General features: G+C 41.2%; 2 protein-coding genes across 7 annotated transcripts in view; one reads left to right on the top strand and one right to left on the bottom strand.

Annotated features, from left to right (window-relative positions):
- Positions 1-81: 81 nt before the first annotated feature.
- Positions 82-18,862, bottom strand: mars1 (methionyl-tRNA synthetase 1). Its single transcript, XM_071922656.2, has 21 exons — positions 18,634-18,862; positions 16,842-16,932; positions 16,246-16,324; positions 15,851-15,982; positions 15,135-15,210; positions 14,622-14,806; positions 12,669-12,778; positions 12,089-12,205; positions 11,321-11,524; positions 10,005-10,206; positions 9,537-9,611; positions 9,085-9,255; positions 8,082-8,177; positions 7,149-7,266; positions 6,538-6,751; positions 4,916-5,047; positions 4,448-4,552; positions 3,812-4,007; positions 3,015-3,086; positions 2,210-2,347; positions 82-1,434 (listed from the first exon to the last, which is right to left on the bottom strand). Exons 1-21 carry the CDS (start codon positions 18,734-18,736, stop codon positions 1,285-1,287), a joined length of 2,766 nt encoding a protein of 921 aa, XP_071778757.1. The 5' UTR covers positions 18,737-18,862; the 3' UTR covers positions 82-1,284.
- A 435-nt stretch (positions 18,863-19,297) lies between these two features.
- The window catches only part of arhgap9 (Rho GTPase activating protein 9), a 41,517-nt gene continuing 39,899 nt past the window's right edge, over positions 19,298-20,915 (top strand). For all 6 annotated transcript variants that reach the window (XM_071922655.2, XM_071922650.2, XM_071922654.2 and 3 more), the window contains exon 1: positions 19,298-19,540. The gene's annotated coding sequence lies outside the window, so the exon portion shown is untranslated. The remainder of the gene's footprint in view (positions 19,541-20,915) is intronic.

Here is a 20,915-nt window from a genome sequence, read left to right as displayed (position 1 = left end):
GACTTTAAGAATGCCTATCGCTAAGGTCCCTCAAAAGCATTGCAAAAAATTTTAAGCATTTAATGATTTGTACGTAGGACAGAAAGGAACTTGATGTTAATTTAGAGAGAGCATTTCATTGTCATCCCTTCCCACCATTTTGCAATAAATTGTGACTCCTCCTTTAAAGGGCTGCAATCTGGCTAACAGAGATTATTTGCCCCAGTTCATGGAGAGTTTAGGAGCTCAGGAAAAGTTTGCAAGTGCCCAGTGCAGTGTGAGTATGAGAGAATGATTTTCAGGAGAGAAATTTCTTACTTTGTTTTTTTATAACCCATGGCTTGTGTGTATGTGTATTTAGATATGGTGAGTAGGACCCGGCTATACTTTCTATGCTGACCTTTTTCTATCAAAATGGGAATTAGCGGTAGAATTACTATATATGTATTGTTCTACCCTGATTTACTATTTTTATATAATCCTGTAATATATCGAGTTGTACTGTAACGGCCCGTACTGTAATATACCAACATATCCTCTATTTGCGTTACTTTCTCATTGTAGTCACATAAATTGTTAATCTTAGGATAATTTGCATGGCCTTTTCCATTGACAGCATAAACATACATGTATTTTACCATAGCATTTAGTTTGTTCTTCACTGTAATCTCAAATTTGCAATAAAAGAAAAATTGGGCAATTTTCAGTGTCATGTAATGCTTATTTGATTGCTTATTTTATAGAAATGAATTGCGTATGAATGAGTTTATGTAAAGAAGTAGTGGGAAAAAAAAAAATACAATTCAGGTAATTGAGAAAGGGGGGGGGGGGGGGACCCGGACAATTTCTGGCTGCATATGATAAATTTATTTTCTTGATGTGAAAAGGATATTTGTAGCAAATGGCAAAATAACAATTTTCCAGGGGATATAAAAAACGTGTTTAAATTCGCAACACACCTTCCAACACTAATATCGTATGCTGACTTTATCACATAGCCAGAGTATAAAATCAGTTTCTTTTGGTGTAGGGATTTGGAAAAATCCCTCCATTCTGTAGCTGTATTCATTTGACTCTCTCTTTGTGTGTTTTCATTTCCCCGTCGGCCTATCCAGCATTTCATTAGTCCTCAGTGCCAATACCACATTGTCTTAGATCCTGTCACGGCTTTGCCTTAAGCTAATACCCTCATCTCTCTCTTAGTGTACATCTTGTTCCCATTCTCCAGTATCATACCTCAAACCTTTCTACTCTTTCCTTCCTCTGACTAACCTCCACCAGTTTTTTATTCTCTTTTTCTCTGTCTCATTTCTTCTTGCCCTTCTGAGCTGTGGGCTCGGGGCTCTTCCCCTCTGCCAGAGCCAGCTGTTTCTTAAGGTCCAGCAGCATGGCCACCTCTGCTGTGATCACGGCCTTCTCCGCCTTCTGGGCCTTGAGCGCTCGCACCTTGTCCCCCTGTAGTAGATAAGATGACAGGGTGCGATACGTTTATCACACTCGTACAACTGTGTTTGATAAAACACTTCAACACAGATGGACAAAAAAAACAAACAGTTTTTTGTTTGAAATTAAAAACCAAGTCATTAATTAAGGTATCCACTCCTGAGCTTGGAATTATAAGGTTCTATCTGGGCGGTGTGCAGTTTCGAGATATTGAGCAGCAAAGATCTGACCTACCAGTTGGCAAAATGGTTACGTACTTTTCCATCTTTTAAAATATTTTACCTCAAAAGGTTATTTTCTAAACAATAACACCACTCAAGCATACGGTAACGCCCAAAGATCACGAATATGTGGATAACTCAATTTGGATATAAAAAAAAAGTCACAATCTTATAATTTGAAGCTTGCGCATTACCAGGTGATTTGTCAAACGGTGAAGCGGATCAGTCAAATAATTACATGTGGCTAATTTACATTGGTCGTTATCTGTGACCATACCCAATAGTTTGGCGTGTCCATGGTTTGATTGTTCGAGAGATCATTTTCATCGCTCGAGGAAGACGGCCACCGCTTTGGTAACCAGTTAAAGGAATCCGATTTGAAACGAAAGGCAATGCAATTAAAAGAATCCTTTTGAGTCTGATGTAATTAAAAGTGTTGCGACTGCCCAGTCTCCTTCTAATAAAAGGCCTATGACAGGTAATTAATCTCACAGTGTTTTAAAATAGAACAATTAAGTTAACAGTTGACGGATCAACGCCGTGCCGCCGCCAGCCAGCGATCTCACCTGCTCAGCCACGGCCTGTGTGAGCTGCTTGGCTCTGTCTGGGTCCGCTCCGTTCACCGCCGCCGCCGCGGCAGCAGCAGCAGGGGCTGGCGCATCGGCGGGCTTGGCGCCGGCAGCGTTCGGAGCTGTCTTCTGAGGCTGGAAATAGACAGATGGAGATACTCGATTTTGAGGCGTACGAAGGTTATTATTTCAAGAGATTACTTACTTCATTTCACACAATATCACTCATCACTCAAAACGTCGGCGAGATTTTATGAGTCATGACGGTATGAATGGACGGATTGAATCACACTGGACAAGGGATGAGTGGAATTCAAATACACAAATATGACGATGTTAGATGAGCTGCTAGTGTTAGTGCGGGTGCGTGGTAATGAACATTAACACAGCAGCACTACGGTGGACTCTTCACACACACACGGCCTTGGATACCTTCTTGGTAGGTGGTTCATCCTCAGGCTAGAGGCAGGAGAGGTTGAGGAGAAGGTTTAGACAGGCACTGAGGTGTTGGACTTTAAAGACCTATCATTCCTACCTACAAAATGGATGCGTGATATACAATTAAAATATTTATGGTGTGTTTTCTTTTTTTATCATTATTTTACCAGACAGGCACTTCAATTAAGTACAAATTCTTATTCACGACGGCAGTCTGACTGAAGCCGATGTGCGGTGCTGCTTCACGCAATGCTTTATCCATTTTTTTTTTTTCATTTCATTATTCATAAATAGTCTACCTATATTTCTACAAGACCTGACTGAGCTGTTGCACAGACCATTAGGCATCATAAACATCAAATACCTGCTGTCCACCAAATTTCTTCTTCAAAGCCTCAATCTGGTCCGCCTCCAGTTTCTGGAACAATGGGCTGACCTGGGGACAGAACGGGGAGGCAGGGGCAACAAAGGGTAGAAAAAAAATGTAAGTATAGACGAATATTTAAAAAGTTTGTAATTATGAATCCAGCCCAAGGCCAATATAGCTGGAAAATTTAACCTGGAGGCTCTATGTTCCTCTTTGAACAAAGAGGATTATGCAACCAAGCAGATAATTGTGTATTGGAAAAATTTGTCTCAGTCATGACCGCCACTCTTGAGGGGAGCATTGCACCGATGACAAAGGCTGTTTTGTTAGAGATGTTGTGTGCACATGAGCGCTGTATAGTCTTGGTGTGACGCGAGCTTATCCAAGATCACATCATTCCGTACTAGAAAAAACACAAGTTGCTCGTCGTGTGGAGACCTCAGTCACGATCGCCTCACAGGCCGCATGCAGTGTAGGCTGCAGACACGAGTCACCACTGTTAGGCCTGAAGGGACAACTGGCCTGAGAGAAAGTTGCTGTGCTATGGCTGAGCCCTAGAAACACCTTCTGGGCCATTATTCTTGTGTATGTGTGCGTGTGTGTATCATCGCACATGTGTGTCCTCCAGAGTATTGATATATTGACATACTAATTGTTGCATCCTCCTTGTATCACCCAGTGTAAATCTACTGCAGGTTCCACAAGTTCAGATTGTGTGTATGCTCATGTATGTGTGTGAGCGTGTGTGTGTGTGTGTGTGTGTGTGTGTGTGTGCCTTTCGAGGCCATACTCACAGTGCCAATGCGGTGGCCAGCATTCAGGGAACATACAAAGGCGCCAGCGCCTTGCAACATGGTACTGATGCAAGAATGAGGGGCGTTGAGTTGGTCCCTGATGGTTTGGCTGACTGTTGGCATGTATGGCGATAACATCACCGACAGCAAGCACGCAATATTCACAGACACACCGGTTACTGTGCCCGCACACTGCCTGGAGTGGAACAGGAGAAAAGAGGCATCAGTCAGTCACATCTTGAATGCCAATTTCCCAATTTATCTCAAGTCGGACAGAAATTAGTTTTTCATGATCACTCTTCTAGTCAGCAATACACACATGTATGTATTTCTGTCTTATCAAATGAAATCTTATTAACTCAATCTTTGTTAAATCAAATTAATGTTTGCTTGTTTTCTGCATCAACTACACCCAGAGGACTCATTCATGACTGTGAATATTTATCCATATTTCAAGAGATGAGTGGTCAGTCTCTGCGTGTTTTAGCAGAGAATGAGAATTGCACACACATTTGTGTGACAGTTCACAAACTGCGACACTTGCAGATACATTCCCTTTGTATGGAATTACAGAGATTACACTGAATTGAAATTGATACAGACTGAGGTGACTTGAATAAGGCCACACACACACACCTTTCTGCATCTCCTCCCTTGATCTTCTTCCAGGGTTCATTGACCTGGATGTACTGGTTGCCATGGCGAGAGATGTTCAGGATGTGCTTCAGAGCGTCACGAATTCTGGCGGAACATTTCAAAGAAAACACGTTGATGACATGAAACTGACTTGAGGAAGTACTGCAACCACAACCCACATTGTCATTTATGGTTTTATCAACAATTATGTTTTACCTCTAATGTCGAGATGAAACCGAATTTGATGCAATTACCAATTTAGCACTGGTAATGAAACCAAACTGAAAATGTATATTGAATTTTCTCTACATTTTTCAATGATTTTTTTAGAGTCACTGAATTAAACTGATTAAAGAAAAACTGAATTTCAATGTCACTTTAATTAAAATGACTGCATATCAATTTCAATCTACATCACAGCGCCCCTCAGCACTGCTTTTGACAAGTATGTGATTTGAGCGTTCTTACTTGACTTTGTCCATGAGCTGGATGTACTGGCGCAGCTCCCAGCCCACCTGAGCCAGGAGCCGCTTGTCTTCCTGCTGCAGCTCCATGACAGGCACACAGCCCTCAAAGAACTTACTGACAAACATCCCAGCTCTGGAGGATGGAGGGAGAGAAAGAGAGAGAGGGAGAGAGAGATAGGGGGTTGGGAAAAAAAATGTTGGAACAGATACAGAAAGACAGTGAGAGAGAGAGGAAGAGAAAGAGAGAGCAAAGAGAGGGAAGGGCTTGTTACTTGACTTGCTAATTGTTCATAAATTATAGATTTTGTTGCCAGATGTAATGCAGTACTCTGCCAGCGTAAACTAACACAACAGTATACTGCAATGAGCCTCCGTATAGTGTGAGCTCCTTCATCTCCTCTAAATGGTAGGTGAGTCTGGAACAAGTCATTTTTTAAATGAGTTTCATGTGTATATCAGGAGGACGTTTATATTGAGAAAGTTACAATCTGACGCAACAAACTATTCTATATTTTAAACATCTCAGCTTCTGAGGAAGGTCTGCCAGACCAAAAAGCATTTATGTCAATTCATGTCGAAATAAAGAACTATTCACACTGAATTAAAGTGATTGAATCTTCCCTAATCGATCAAATAATGACATAGATAAAAGGAACGCCAGAACCCTGAATCACCTACAATTTGAAAAATTGTGTATACAGTGGACGTAGCTAATGATATAGTGATTCAGGGGCTGGATCCAGGCAAGGACACAGTTCCTTCTCTAAAGCAGAGTACTTTCCACCTCCAACACCTTAGGCTGGATGCAATCTACAAGATATTTTTGAAGCAATTAAGCATCAGCGTTGCTGCCCCAGACCAATTTTGAAGATCAAGGTACTCCGCTGAGAAAAATCTTTGATGCAGGATTTAACCGTGATCTTTTAAAAATCATCTGAGGCGGTGTAACTGGGGCTAAATTACGCCATCCCAAACAAATTTAGAAAACTGGAGTGAACCTCTTATAATAGTTTTTGCTGTAACATACTTTTTCAGAGTACAGCGATCTTTAAAACTTAGTAGGTAATTGGACTAGATGGCAGTTCTGCTGTTTATTTTTATTTTTTTTAACTTGTGTACAAAATATGAGTCACTTGAGGCTTGTCTGAATATTTGTTCACTGGTTGACTGATCAGGCTGAATGATTAGGCCTATTCTTGACCATGCGCAACATCACTCAGTGTTATCAAACTAAAAGATTACACTTGGTGTACGATTCTTTTCTTAGTATCTTGGTGGAAAAATGTAGCCTTTTAAATTAACCATGTCAAATAGCATAATATAAACATTCTGTCAAACTCTGTTTAATTTGCTAACCCCAGGATCAGAACCCAGGACCTTCGCATGAAAGCTGCCCAACCAAGTGGGCTAAAGCACCAGTGTGGCTGCCTGAGAAACGTATAGTGTTGTATCTCTGTATCCTGCAGCGCTATTATGCACAGTGAGGTTTGTTGAAATTTTTGGAACTGACAGATTAACCCTACCGACCAACCAACAGAGTGACTTACACTAGCTGCTGGTCACAGCTAAAAAGCAGGAATTCCTTATAAACCCTGAAAAAAATTCCATCCCACTACCACCAACCTGTTGATGAAGTTGCCCAGGTTGTTGAGCAGCTCGGAGTTGTTCTTCAGAGCCATGTCAGCCCAGGAGAAGGCTGAATCCTGGCCCTCTGGACGCATGTACAGCAGGTAGAACCGCCACACATCGGAGGGGATGCCCGTGTCCTTCGCCATGTCTCCAAACACACCAACACCGCGGCTCTTGGAGAACTTTGTGTCCTCGTAGTTCAGATACTCTGAGGGGAAGATACAGCACAAGTGTAGTATAAAGTCACTGTCAACGCTAAGCCCATGCCAATAATATTTCCTGTCCTGTGTGAATGTGATCAGTGAGGACACCTGAGTCTATAATAAATGAAAAACAATTTATTTTGTCTGTTTGTGTTTTTTTAAATTGTGTGTGTGTGGTCCTTTTTCAGACAGAGCAAATTCACCATAACCTTTCACATTTAGTGTTGAAGTGTATGCATAGTATAAATAAAATCTGCTGTGAACCCTAAAATCAATCAGTCAAATAATCTATCAAATGATGAATCAACTTGGGAAATAGTCAATCACTCAACATATAGATAGCAGTTTTTAGCAATCAATAAAAAAAAAAAGTCAATCAAAAGCAACAAAAAAGGTTGTTACCAGTGGCAACGAGGTGGTTGACCAGGGTGTAGTTGTCCTGAGCTCCCAGTAGGGAGCAGGGGAACACCACACTGTGGAATGGCACATTGTCCTTGGCCATGAAGTTATATAGCTCCACCTGGTGGCAGAAACACAGAACTGCAGTGTAAGGATGACATCATATTAGATCATCATGAGATCATCCAGTTCAAAGAGGACTTATCAGCTCTCCCCAACCCCCCATCTATCTCTTTCTCTATCTGCTCTGTGAATATAGGCCAACACACACAAACACACACATACACACACCACAGGAACTGAATCCTAGGGTTTTAGATGGAGAGATGAGATGAGTCAGTGTGAGTCAAGAACATAGCTAGGTTGTAGGAGCAAATGTCTTTTTATCTATAGGGTTTTAAGTCTTTTTAATGACTTTGCATTTTCAAAAAATCCTCATGTAAATTAATAAATGAGTGCTTAAATGTAGCTTTCATGAACTGGTTGGAGAGAATACATAAAAATGAGGAATATCTGCCTCAGCTAGTTTTGACTATTGTTGATTATTAGGTGATAAGTACAAAGTCGGCTAGACAATGTGCAGATGGACAACTTTGTAATAAAGTGAATAATGTAATATCAGTCTTTCTCTCCATATCCTGAAATTCTGAGTTAGATCAATGTTTGTAGAGGAGACAGGAACAAATAATGCTATAAAGAAGAGAATATCTGTTCTTTGCAGCTATGAGTAACAAACTGGATGTGAATTTGACTCATAATCCAGCAGATTCTTTCCTCTTCTGTTTATCACATTAACTTGTCCGGATGGGGCAATGAAAAAGCAATCCAAACCGTTCTGTGTTGTAAACAGGACACATGAACTGCCGACCCTCTGTCTCAGTAGGCTGGTTGGTTCGTCAAATCAATTCTGCCAACATGTGAGCTGAGGGAAAGTACCTGTTGAGGATTCTTCCACCACTTTTCCCATTGGTCTGTGTAGTTGGCGGTGATGGACAGGTAGCCGATAGGAGCATCAAACCACACATAGAACACCTGCAGAGGAAACAAGACAATCATGAGTGACAGCGGTCACATTTTTCAGTCTGCATGTTATATAGTACTATAATGTAGTATCGTATTTCTACATTTCTGTATTAGAGAAGTGAATTGTGGATGAATTGAATCGAACTGAAACAGCGATTAGGAGGACATACTAAAAAAGAAGAAAAAAAAAATCTAAAAATCCGCAGGATGCGCAGTGACCTGGATATTTAGCAAACACAACAGTTAATCATGTCGATGACTATTAGAGTAGGGTTAGGAAACAAAATACCTGACGTATTGCTGTGTGGGGAAAAACACTCAGTTAGTTAGCACACAATGTCAATCAATTGAAAAGCCACTGCAGCATCGTACTAACACTGCATGCATACTAACAGAAGTGGTCAGTTTCCCAAAATGGTTAAGACAAGCCAGAGCTAGAAAGCGCCACAGTAAAGCACATGTCTGCTGTTTGGGAGTACTGCAGTATCCCTGTTGACTACAATGAGTGGGGAACCGTGGGGAAACAGTGTTGCTTCAATGTGATGGTATGCAAATGTAATAGAAGCACCACATATTGGTGGAAATATGTTGAGAATGTGAGTTAAGGATAACTATGGTTCTATGAAAACTCTTGAACAGTAAATGAAGTGCATAATCGTTTTGAGTGTTTCACTGAAGAACTGACCTTAGACAGGAAGTATTTGTATTCATCATCTTCGCAGCAGGCAATATGGCCAAGCCATAGGCCTATATTATGTTTACTGAATAAAAAGGAAAAGCTAATTTCTAGCTAGTGTGGGCATTTTGTCCTCGCATAAAGAAATACTTACCGAACAGCCTAAAAACAAAGAATGCCATCAAACTGCAAGTTTTGTGATGTGAGAGACAATTACATTTTACCCGGACGATTACAGACCTTCTCTGCAAAGTCGGGGTGAGGCACTGGTGTTCCCCACTTCAGGTCCCTGGTGATGCAGCGAGGTTTGAGCCCATCTCTCAGCCAGGAGCGGGTGATCTGCTTGGCGTTGGTTGTCCAGTCTCCTGCGCCGGTCGACTTCTCCAGCCACTGCTCCAACTGAGCCTCCAACTGTGAAAGGCAGAGGGAGGATGAGAATAGTTAAAACACCCTTATGTCATGACTCCAGACAGAGTAAGCCGTGTTTACAATGAAATTACTTCAGGGTTAACGGCATTCAAGAAGTTGTATAGTCCTAACATAAGTGCCTAAGTGCCAGGGTTACCTTACACTTTCTATAAGTACGCTAAGTCTGACTTGAGCCCAGTGAAAGAACTAAATATGCATCAATTGAAATCTTAAACTGGAGTAAGGAGACCCCAGGCTATGAATGTGCAGTGTGAAAAGCATACCTTGGGCAGGTCCAGGAACAGATGTTTGGAGGAGCGGATGACAGGAGTCCGCCTGCAGACTTTACACTGGGGTTCCTGAAGGGGACAGTGGTCAACAATGATTAACACTGTAGGCCAAGATAGTCTGTGCTGATAACCCTAAACACATCAACTAGTTGGCTAGGTAGCTAAATTTATATGCCCATACACCTACCTTTGATTAAAGTTAAGGCCCCTTCTCTGGGGTTGTCAAAAGTCATTCTGAAAAACGTAGGAAATCACTAACTCAAGTAGAAGTAGATGAGGCAAGTTGAGGGAAAGTGGATTACACCAATAAAGTAAATTAAACTAAATATCAAAGAAAATGGTATGGCAGTTGCTATCATCATACTAATTATCATCATGGCCACAGTCAGAGATTGACCATCACCATCCTCTTGCTGTTCATCATCATCACTACACACGTACAACCTGCCCCTCCAAACTCACCCTGAGCTCCACAGCGTTGATGAGACGCCCACACTTGTCACACTGGTCCCCACGGGCTTCTGGGTAGCTGCAGTGGGGACAGATCCCTTCTACGAAGCGGTCGGCCAGGAAGCGCTGGCAGCTCTCACAGCGTAGCTGCTCCACCGTGTCCTCCACTAGGAAACCACGCTCATGGAGTCGCCAGAAAATGTTCTGGGCTATCCTGAATGGATGACAGAGGACAGAGAGAGTGCAGAAATTCTTCATGGGTTCTTAAAAATAATGGGCCTGGGCGACAAAGGAAACATTTGTCTCTTGCCCTGGGACCAAGGCTTATGAACATACTGCCATTATTGTTATGCAGGGACTAACCAGACATTGACCCATGACCCATTTTGGCTCCCAACTCATTGAATGATAAACACTGTTCTGCTAGGTTGGCTAATGAGTTATATAAACCTTGTGGAGTAAGTAATATAGAAAAAGAAAACGAAGGGAGAGAGTTCCATTTCATTCACTTGGTATATAAAACAAAGTAAAATATAAGGAAAAACAACGCTGAAGGTAACCTTTGGTGTTGTGTTAGTACATTTCAAATTTAAGAATGGACATCCAAAGCACTTTTCATGAATAAAGTAAAAAGTCTTAATCCATGGGCCTTTTTTCATTTTTCAAAGAACATGGTACTGTTTGATGCTTTTCATGTTGTACTCCATCAAAAGCAAAGGCCAAAACACATCAGAGTTTTTATCTTTTTAATCCTGTTCAATCAACAAGCCCATGGATTAAAGTCTTATCTTTATTGAAGAAGAGTGCCTTGGATTTCCTTGCTTTTGTTGCAAGCGATGAGGTAAGCCCAGCAAAAACTCTTACCACATCATCTTTAAACACTTTTAGAAACAAACAAATTGATATCTAATCCACACAACAATGAAAGTATTCTACTGCACACTGACAGGCTTCAAGTCCATTCCATTACTTTCATATCTTTAATAATTATTTAGAGCTACAATCAATACACCGGAGCAAGTTTCACCTCCAGGCTTCATCTGGTAAGCTCATCGATATTTTCAAACAGAACCTTCATAAAGTTTTATGACTGTTTCTCCTAGATTCACCGGGCCTTCACCTCTGCCTAACTTTCTAAAACATTACCTTGAAGTTGGGTCTATACAGTTATCACTGCTTAATCTGACTGCTGAGTTAATTGTACCTTCTTATTTCTTGATCTTGACTTACTGTAAATTTGATTATTATCGGACACCTCTCCAGCGGACTCTCTCTTTTCCTCCGTTACCCTAAACAGGCTACGGTGTCCTTCCCTCCTTTCCACTTACTCTGTCTGTTTCTCGGTGGTGGTTCTGCCGAAAAAGTCAAAGTCAATCTGGAACCACTTGTAGATGCTGGAGTGGACGGCATGGTACTTGTCGCAGATCTGCTGTGGCGTCAGGCCCTCCTCTCTGGCCTTGTTCTCCGTGGCCGTGCCGTACTCATCTGTACCGCATACAAACAGCAGGTTCCAGTCACGCAGACGGCCATACCTGGGAGGGGAGAGGAGGGGAGGGATGGAGTTAGAGAGAGAGAGAGAGAGAGAGAGAGAGAGAGAGAGAGAGAGAGAGAGAGAGAGAGAGAGAGAGAGAGAGACAGAAGAGGAAAGTGGAAGAGAAAAAGACAAAGACAGAAGAGGAAAGAGAGAGAGATGTGGAAATGAAAAATAAATTTATATTTATTCATAGGAGTGAATGAGTATGACAATGAGAGTGAGTGAGGAAGAGAGAGCAGGTGAGGTGGATAAAGGGAAAATGGAGAACTACTAATACAGTTTACATAAAAACAGAATAAAAAGTAACTTATATTACAGGTATGCAAATGTATGCATGTACAGTATGCACATGGTGTATACATTTATATGGATATAAATATGTGAGTGTTTGTTGCATGCATTTCATTTGCACATAAGGATGCACAGTATGAAATTTTGTTCATGGATTATCAGTATTTTGTAAGCCACCGTGGTTCCATGCCACTAAAATGATATCAAAACAATCAAACCAAATCAAAACAAGGAGTAATAATTAAAGAGATTACAAGATTTAAACTCCTACCTGGAGAAGACATCAGCGCTGAGGACACAGCCGATAATGTTGCCCAGGTGGGGGACGTTGTTGACGTAAGGCAAGGCACTGGTCAGCAGGATGTTACGCTTGCCCTCCTGAGGCAGACTGATAGGAAGAAACACAGACATGGAGTTTATTCTGCCATCTGATTCTCCCATCAGATCAATCTATAACCCTTCTCGAGAGTCCACATCCTCTTGGTCAGATTCCTAGTACATGACCTCACTGTTGCAGCTACTCTGCTCTACTGCGGCTGGATGAAGACTTTTTAAATCAACTGTTCAGGAGTTGACAAAAAACAGGTTGATTTTCGCAGTGCTTTACTTGAAACTGTACAACAGGCTTTGAATGGGTTTAAATGGCCCTTTGGGTGATGAAACTTATTCTAGTCCACAGTTATTCAAGTAAAAAAAAGTTTGATTCTAATTCTGACATTTCTTCGTCAATAGATTCACGTCATTCGTGTACTTCATACAATTTCACAATCCTAACTCACTCATTGTAAATCGCTCTGGATGAGAGTATCTGCTAAATGCCTAAGATGTAAAATGTAGTAATGGGTTCTTACATGGGGTGCTGTCTCTCTGTGGCCACTGGGCAGCTGTCCAAACCTTTACTCCAGGTGAGAGCAGCTGCCTCCATCTCCTCTTCTGAGACCACACGCTCCCCATCTTCACCCTAGAGAGACATCAGGAGATAGGGAACTCACATTCATTGGGAATACCACTGAAACTAACTTATCCCGCCGTTTTATCAGTTTTGATTAATACAGCGCTCCCACCGTGGACCAAATATTCCGTGACTTTCCATAAATAAGTCAGAGCTCTTCCATGACCTAAAGATTTTATTTTATATGGTTTGTTAATACTGGATTTTTACACATTTTTACACAACTACACAAAGTTCTAAAGAGGTACTGATTGGTTTCCACGACAGTTGGGCTTACTGTGGAGAAGTGGCCATGCAATGTATAAAATCAGTTGAAAACCATAATCCATAAAATGATCTGGAATGTCTGGAATATGCGTCTCAAACCTCCATGATATTCCAGAAATTCCATGACCAGTGGCAGTCCTGCTTATGAGTTCTCAAGATTAAGGAAAATGAAGCCCTATCATCAAAGTGTATAGTTTGAGAAAATGTTATAAATAGATGTTTCCATGCCTACATTAAACAACTAATTTGTGTCCTAATTCCAGATGTTGCATATATTGTGGGAACAAGACATTTTCTCACAACCGTCTCAAGCAACACATTTAAGTGACGTCATATAGGAGAGGGGAAATCCAGCCTGAACCAGAATTAATTTACATTATTCTTACAATCTTAGAAAGTTTAATCAGCAAACAAATATGAACATGAACAACTTTGCAAAAGAATGTAATCAGAAGACCAGCTGCTCCATTAACAATGCATTGGGCACTGACTTTGTTTGTGCGTTAACATCCAATTGAATACTGTCCACAAAGTTAGTCTCCCATTTTTGCTTGTTCATCAAAAGAGTCTTGGCTGTGGAGAGTTTTTCATGTTCACAAATGCATCTGACTGTCGAACATCATAGGAATCATATCAGTGAATTATTTTTTTCGCTTTCATTTCAAGTAGGGGTGATACTTATAAAGTAAGAGGAGCCTGGTAAGGAATCACAAAGGGTCGGGCCAAATGGCAATTTAAACCACCCTATGACTTAAGAGTCACGCTGATTTCAGATCAGCACCGAAGACATTTGGGGTCCAGTTCTATAATTAGATATCTCACACACATCACCCACTCCCACTCTTGTTCGCCTGACCTGTTGACCCCAACCCTTAACCCCCTATACACACAGCAATTTGACACAACTAGTAATCTGAGATGCACACATTCGGCAACCTCCGCCGATGGGAGGCCATAAATGCTATCGCTATATTTGATTAACACTTTATTAACAACAGTTCAAATCCTCCAACGTCTCCACAAGTAAGAGAATAGAGAAATAGTGATGTAACCCTTATATACTGCATGTTCTATATCCCAACACTGGTTTTAATTTAGCTTTCATAGAGCCAAGTTAAATCTCACCCTGAGACTGGATCTTCTTTACAAGAGAGCCCTGCTTAGTTGAAGTGAGTTGAATTCAAGTCTTGCCTCACTTTCAATGCTTTAACTTTCTTCTTAACAAAAATAAAATTAAAAAAAAAAGACTGGGCAGTTCTCTCAGCTGCAGTACCTTAAAAACAGACAAAGAGGGGCATGAAAAGTGTCATGGGCCACATTCAAAAGATTGAGAAGAAATGCATATGTCGAGGGAACTGTGTGTATGCATGTACAGTATATCTTGCAGGTATATACTGTAATAAGACAAACTTCAAATGTCTTGCGTAAATTGCAAATAAAATCTTCTCCTTGAAACCCTCACAGTGCATACATGTTTCCCCAGGCAAAAGCACCAGTCTAGTAACCACCGAGGCACCTGTGAATGCTTTATGTTCAATAAGAATGCTTCAAGTCTAATAGCAATGCTGTTAAATCTAACTTCTACCTCAGTGGGGCTGCTGCTACATGACTGTGTGTCTCTGCACTGGCTGCTCTGGGGGGCAGGCTGCCTCTGCATGTAGCTCTTCATGCCCTGCAGGCCTTTTCCCTGCAGCACCTTCTGAGCTGCAGCCTGGCAGCCCTGCATACCAGCCACACGGTCAAACCAAGCCTGCACCGACTTATGGTCACCTGGAACACAAAAAAACAGGAAAGGGTAGAGAAATGAAGGGGAGTGAAGGGTAGAGAAGGGAAGGGAATGGGGGGAAAAGGAGGTAAGGGTCAAAGAAAGGAAGAGAAAGGGAAATGGGAGGCAAGAAAGGGAAAGTAAGAAGGTAAGTAAAGGAAAGGAAAGCAATTCAAAGCAAAAGATGGTAAGGGAAAGGAAAGGAAAAAGGAAAAGAAAAGGAAACAAGCCAAGGTACTAAAAATCACACTTCACTCATCAATGGTACATGGTTAATTGCACTATGCAAACAATCTATTTTAACACAGAATTTTACAGTATATCAGTACTCACCCAATGCTAGAGAAGAGTCAGATAAAACAGGGTACAGCGCAGCCCACAGAACAACATCAGCAACTGAAACAGCTTCCTGAAACACAGCACAGTTTAGTTAGCATTATTTGCAATATATTCATATTTTCAGGGGGGTTTATGACAGTTGAACCATAGTGTTATATCTCTATGGCTACAACTGCCTCACTGTGTATGCTTATCCATTGGAATGTTTTTTTTTGGTTTTTTTTTGTTTTACAAAAAAAAAAGTTCCTCCTAGCCATGCTGATCACCAAGAGATTCAACATAACATTTCTATACACATGAAATATGTGACAGATGCAGCAGACTTGTTGCCATGGGGGCTGCAAATACCACAGAGGAGAGAATTGATCTCCCCCTCCCACACCCAGACCCACATCAGCAACATACTGTAAGGGACCTCCTCCCCCAATAAATCTTGTTAACTGAAAGATGCATCACTAGCTCAGCATCACCAGTTGAAAAAATAAGAGAAGAGAAATGTTGCCGGAGGAGCCCCACGCGCCACAGAGAAGAAGCTCAGTTAAGCTCATTTGTGTTTCCAAAAATGCATCATGAACTTTTGACTTGATAATACAAGATACAGACAGAATGAGCCTGAATGAGTGAGTGAATGAATAAATGTGTGAGTGAGTGAGCTTGTGTGTCTGTATCTCCTACATGTGTGTTCATAGATGACAACTAAATTGGCATACCGCTGTTAAATATGGCGTGGTCGTCTTGCTCAAGCTTTGGTCCAGGTAGTTCAGCGGCCCCTTGAGGGCCTTGGACGCCTCTGCTCCTTTACCCTGCAGCACTGCTATGTGAAGCGCCTGCAGCAGGGCGGGCTGCACAAATAAGACAAAATCGAGATTCAATAGGATTGACGCAATCATTTGAGAGTAAGTAATAACCAGAAAAAGCACAACTGAAATGAAATAATTCATTTTCTTAAACTCTAGATAGACCATGCAAATACATTTCTTTATATTTTTCTGCACAAGGGATCGTAGAAGAACATGAGTTTAAAAAGGTTTACATCTCAGAGGCTTAGTATTTTGCTACAGATTACATGCAGACTGAAAGAGCTGTCTTGTCATGGAGAGCTTACCTGAAGTTCAGTGGCCTCCCATTCAAGCCACTGACTGCAGAGCTCACTGGATTCCAGTCCACTTGCTTCAAACATGTATCTAAGGTGTTAAACAGGGGAAAACAGAAGGCAGTCTTTTAAAATAGATACAACCTGCTCAGGTTAACTTGGTTTCAAAAGAATTTTCTCCAGATGTGTGCCAACTGAACACGCCTTCGCTAGAGGGATCTCTAACTGACGTACTGCCAGCTAGGGTGTGAGTTGCGGTGAGCCCTAAGATGCCAGACGCCACCATGATGGCATAATGTCCCATACAATATACCTACATTGGCATTGGCATCCTTGGTATATATTATAATATATATATATATTTTATATATTACCACCAGACATTTCTGAGCAATCAACAATTAGGTGTTCCTTGGAAACTGCATAATAGCCATTAAAGTTGAGAAACATTGCTTTGGGCTGCTGACTGGGCTACGCTGAATTATCAACACTTCCTCATTTGCAGAGTACCTGATGCTGGGTACAGAGCGGTTAATGAGCAGCCTGCACATTCAAGCTAAACCGGCACTGGCATTCATAAATTAGCAAGTTGGAAGTAGTCTACTGACCGGCAGATGGCATTGGAGCTGAAGAGGTGCAGTCCACTAGACAGGAGCAGAGCTGGCAAGGCTGGACGGCTAAGGAAGGGCACCACTCTCTCTGAAAGAACAATCACAAAGTATGTTCATATGAAGATGCGGCCTGATAAAATGCAAAGCACAGCGAGGAAGATTGTGGCACATACCACCAAGTTTCCAAACTAGTCAGACTGGATTCTGTTTAGCTTATTAAGGCTGGTTGGGACATGATGCTACAAAATGTAAAACATCTTGCCAAATTTAAATGGCTACATCTGTATATGGAGAAACAAATCAACTTCTTTAATTAGATCTGATATATTTCAATACTGGACAGATTGTTTCAATCTGAAATCAACCCTGTCTCTTCAAGGAGAAATCTTAACAAGAACATGAGACATGATGTCTCTAGGGTAAATCCCTCACAATCAGGATTTTTCTTAACAGTATCTCAAGTCTAATCCCCTTTCGTAGTAATGATCAAACACTCAGTTTCAATATTTATCAGTAAAGCTACAAAAGCGGTCTACGAAGGTCACTGCAGAGATATAGGATTTGAGTTTATCTTAATCTGGAACTAATCAGAATTCAAGGCAGATGACCATATGTAGGGGTTCCATATTTATTGATGTCTTCACTTGTGTTGTATATGTGTATGCCTGTATATTTGTGTGTGCAGTCAGTCCACCTCATCCATGTACTGTGGCCACATGCCAGATGGTCCTGGTTATCCATGTCTGTCTATCCAGCTCACAAGGAGCTGAACACAGCTGGGACTGGGAGGGAAGCCTCTCTCCCATGTTTGAGACAATCAGACCATAAGCTCAACCCCGAGAGCTGTCTCACAAAGCTGGGATATATTACCATTTCGCCAGAATCAAATTACTTGACCCACCAGCATCAAGATGACCTTCCAGACAATGCACTGATGGGAAATACACTCAACAGTAGTGAGAGAAGACTTAGCCTATATTCTGCGCTGAAGGAGAACAGGACCTTGATGAAAAAGCATGCATGGCAGTATGGTCACTGTTGACTTTGGACTACTTACATTAAAACTGCCTCTTTCTATATGACAAATCTTCAACTAAGGATCAGAACTTTAAAGGAGTCACAGGTACATCAAACATACAATCAACCCTGTTGCATTGACTACAACCTTGAGAGATTGGTTGAAAAAAATGAGGGTGGATGGGAAAACACCTGGCCAATAAACTTGATCACACTAGGCTTGACAATATTATTGATAAACATAACCACACAGCTGGGGGTTTAGCTGACTTCAAAGGGCACATCCATTCTGATCAACATAATTTTCCCTATTCTATATTTCTATATGAACATAAACCCTTACAAATGCAACCCAATCTATGTACTCGTACCCTTCTAGTCAGGGCGGGGTGGAGTACATGATGCAGGTAAAGCCCAAAAGGGATGAAAAGGCTGCATAATGCTGCACAGAACAAACACTACTGAAACAAGACAAACAAAGCAGTGATGGGCTTTTCTAGTTAGTTCTCAAGTGCAGCTAGTGTGGACACAGGTAGAGTGGTGATGTGTCACTCAGTGTCAGTTCAATCATGGACAGGCAGCTGTTAGTTGTTTATAACCTGTCACTCAATGCTGCCAAGCTAGCTAACCATTACACAGTCAAAAACGTCAGTTACAACGTGAATTCAGTCCAAAGACATCTAATGATTAACGAGCACCCCATCTAACGACAACTGCTAGCTAGCTGTCAATCCAGTTGGATGATCTGGCTAAGCTAGCCATGCTTTCTTACCTTCGTGGTTGACATATTGAACGTCACATTGTACTCCAGTCACTTCTAACGCTGCTAACACCTTCAGGCAATGCGGGTTGCCTTCACTTACGAAGAGTTTCATTTGGCCGTTTGTACTCAGCTATATTTCAGCTGGGTCTGAGAATGATGGCTGGCTTCAAAGCTGACACTAATTTACTTTAAAACGACAAAACAGGCTGCTTGTAACTTTGCCGGTGAGTGCCGTTTCCATGCGCTGATGCAAGCAGTGTTCAACTGACTACAAATGGCGGAGTTGTAGTTTCTGGAGCTGTCTCTGTCGTTCGCAGTAAAGGTATCCGTCTGTGTCATGGACTACATCCCCCGCTAGCCTCTACCGGAGCGTCACTGGTAACAAACGGAGGATGCGCTTGTTTTCGCTTTACACTGTAGCTCCGCCGGGCGGGATTTGTCTCTCGTGTTTCTATTTAAGCTTGCACTTTACTTTTCGGGCTTCATTTTGCAATTAACTGCGCGCACCCTGGCGTCGCCTGTTCAGTAATGTGGTTGGTTCCATGTAAAATCATATGGCACGGTTTTAGCCAATCTAAAGCCAGGAAATCCATACAGCGCACGCTATTTTTTTTTTATCCGCTTAAAGCGCCAGTACTAGCTTTTACCTGCACTTCAACTTATTGCCGACGTATAACTGTTAATTTGCAAAAGTGCATGGTGCAGTTCCTCAGCATATAGAGCCCCATGCTTCCAGTGAAGTGCGTGAAGTTCTCAAGGGTTTTATTTTTCAAAGCTCCATCACATGACAAAGCCAAGAGAAACTAAACCAAGGCGCAACTATTGCTCTCTCTGCAGTTCACTCCACAAACCCAACCGAGCTGTCATCGCGTCGTTGCAAGGTGATGCTGACCTGCTCTGTCCAACACATCTAAAGGTGAGCTTTCTGCTGAATCTATGAGTTAGATAGCCTACTGCATTTTTATGGCTGAAATATCCTATTCCAAACGAAGAATCACTGTAATATTTCTGAAGTGTCGTATAGTGAGTCTGTGGTGAGTTTATAGTGATATTGTCGTACTTTATGGTATTTTTAATCTCCTGTGGTGTCACTTCAATATTCCTATAATATTCCTTTAGGATGTTATATATGCTTTATAGTTTTACTGTTTCATAGTAGCCTTCTAAAATGTATTATATGATTAATGTAGTTATTTTTCAAAAGGTTAATATTGTCCAAGTTGTTATGATCACATTATTTTAGGACCTATCACAAACAGGTATTATGATCATAAATTTAACTCTCATTCAAAGTAAGCACACAAGCTCTTGCCTTGGCAATAGACCACATTAAGTAGTGCCTGTCAGTGTCACAATGTATCTGTGGTTTGAGGCTATTTTCCTTCCTACTTAAATATGACTTTTACTAAGTAAATCATAATTATGCACATTTATGGAACCCGTTTCTGATACAAGATGCTTTATTTTGCAAAATTAAATTTTGGACTCCATTAGGCCTAATTGTTTATTGATTTATTTTTTTAACATATACTATTTATGGCTGATTTAAGCCTCAATTCAGAGGCCAAAGTGTGAGTAAATTTCAATATATGTGTTGGAATGTTCCTCTCGAAATTTACTGAGACAAAAAGTTGTAATTCTACAACTGCTGCAGCAATATTTTGCCACATATTATAATGTCATCCGTCTGTATAATCCAACAATAGTTTACACATTTCACAACTACTCAGCAACAACCAGTTTGTCAAAAGTAGACATGTTTCCATATCATAGTGTCAAACCACACATACTGGTACAACAATTCTGAGACATCAAACTCAGCTGGGGCATTACAGGAGAGCCACAAGGACCAGCTCAGCTCTACACATAACAGCTCACTTAAGCAGTTTTTTTCCCCTCCAGATCATTTCCTGTAAAAGAATAACTTTCTGCTTTTTAGCTTCTAGTTCATCCCCGCCTCTGACATCGTCTGCACTTTCTTTGTGTTTTCTTTTCTCTTTTATTCCGTGTACCTAGTCCTTGAGATGATGATGCACTGTCCCATATTTCATCACCATGGTGGCGTTGACTCCTAAAGTTTCCCCATCATCATCTTTTCTCATCTCACTTTTGCTGTCTGTAAATGTCAGGCTGATAATGATAAGAACCAGTAACCTTAAACTGCAAAGCTTTACCTATGACAAATCCTCTTTGTCTTTGTACTGAAATATTTGCTTTTGCTTTTTTTTTTTAATTTGCATGCTACTTTGACTAAGTTATACCTACTAAAGCCCTTTCATACTGTATAAAAC

Source organism: Centroberyx gerrardi, chromosome 5, assembly GCF_048128805.1.
Source record: "Centroberyx gerrardi isolate f3 chromosome 5, fCenGer3.hap1.cur.20231027, whole genome shotgun sequence".
In the NCBI taxonomy this organism is placed as follows: Eukaryota; Metazoa; Chordata; class Actinopteri; order Beryciformes; family Berycidae; genus Centroberyx; species Centroberyx gerrardi.
This window is presented reverse-complemented; position numbering and strand designations above follow the sequence as displayed.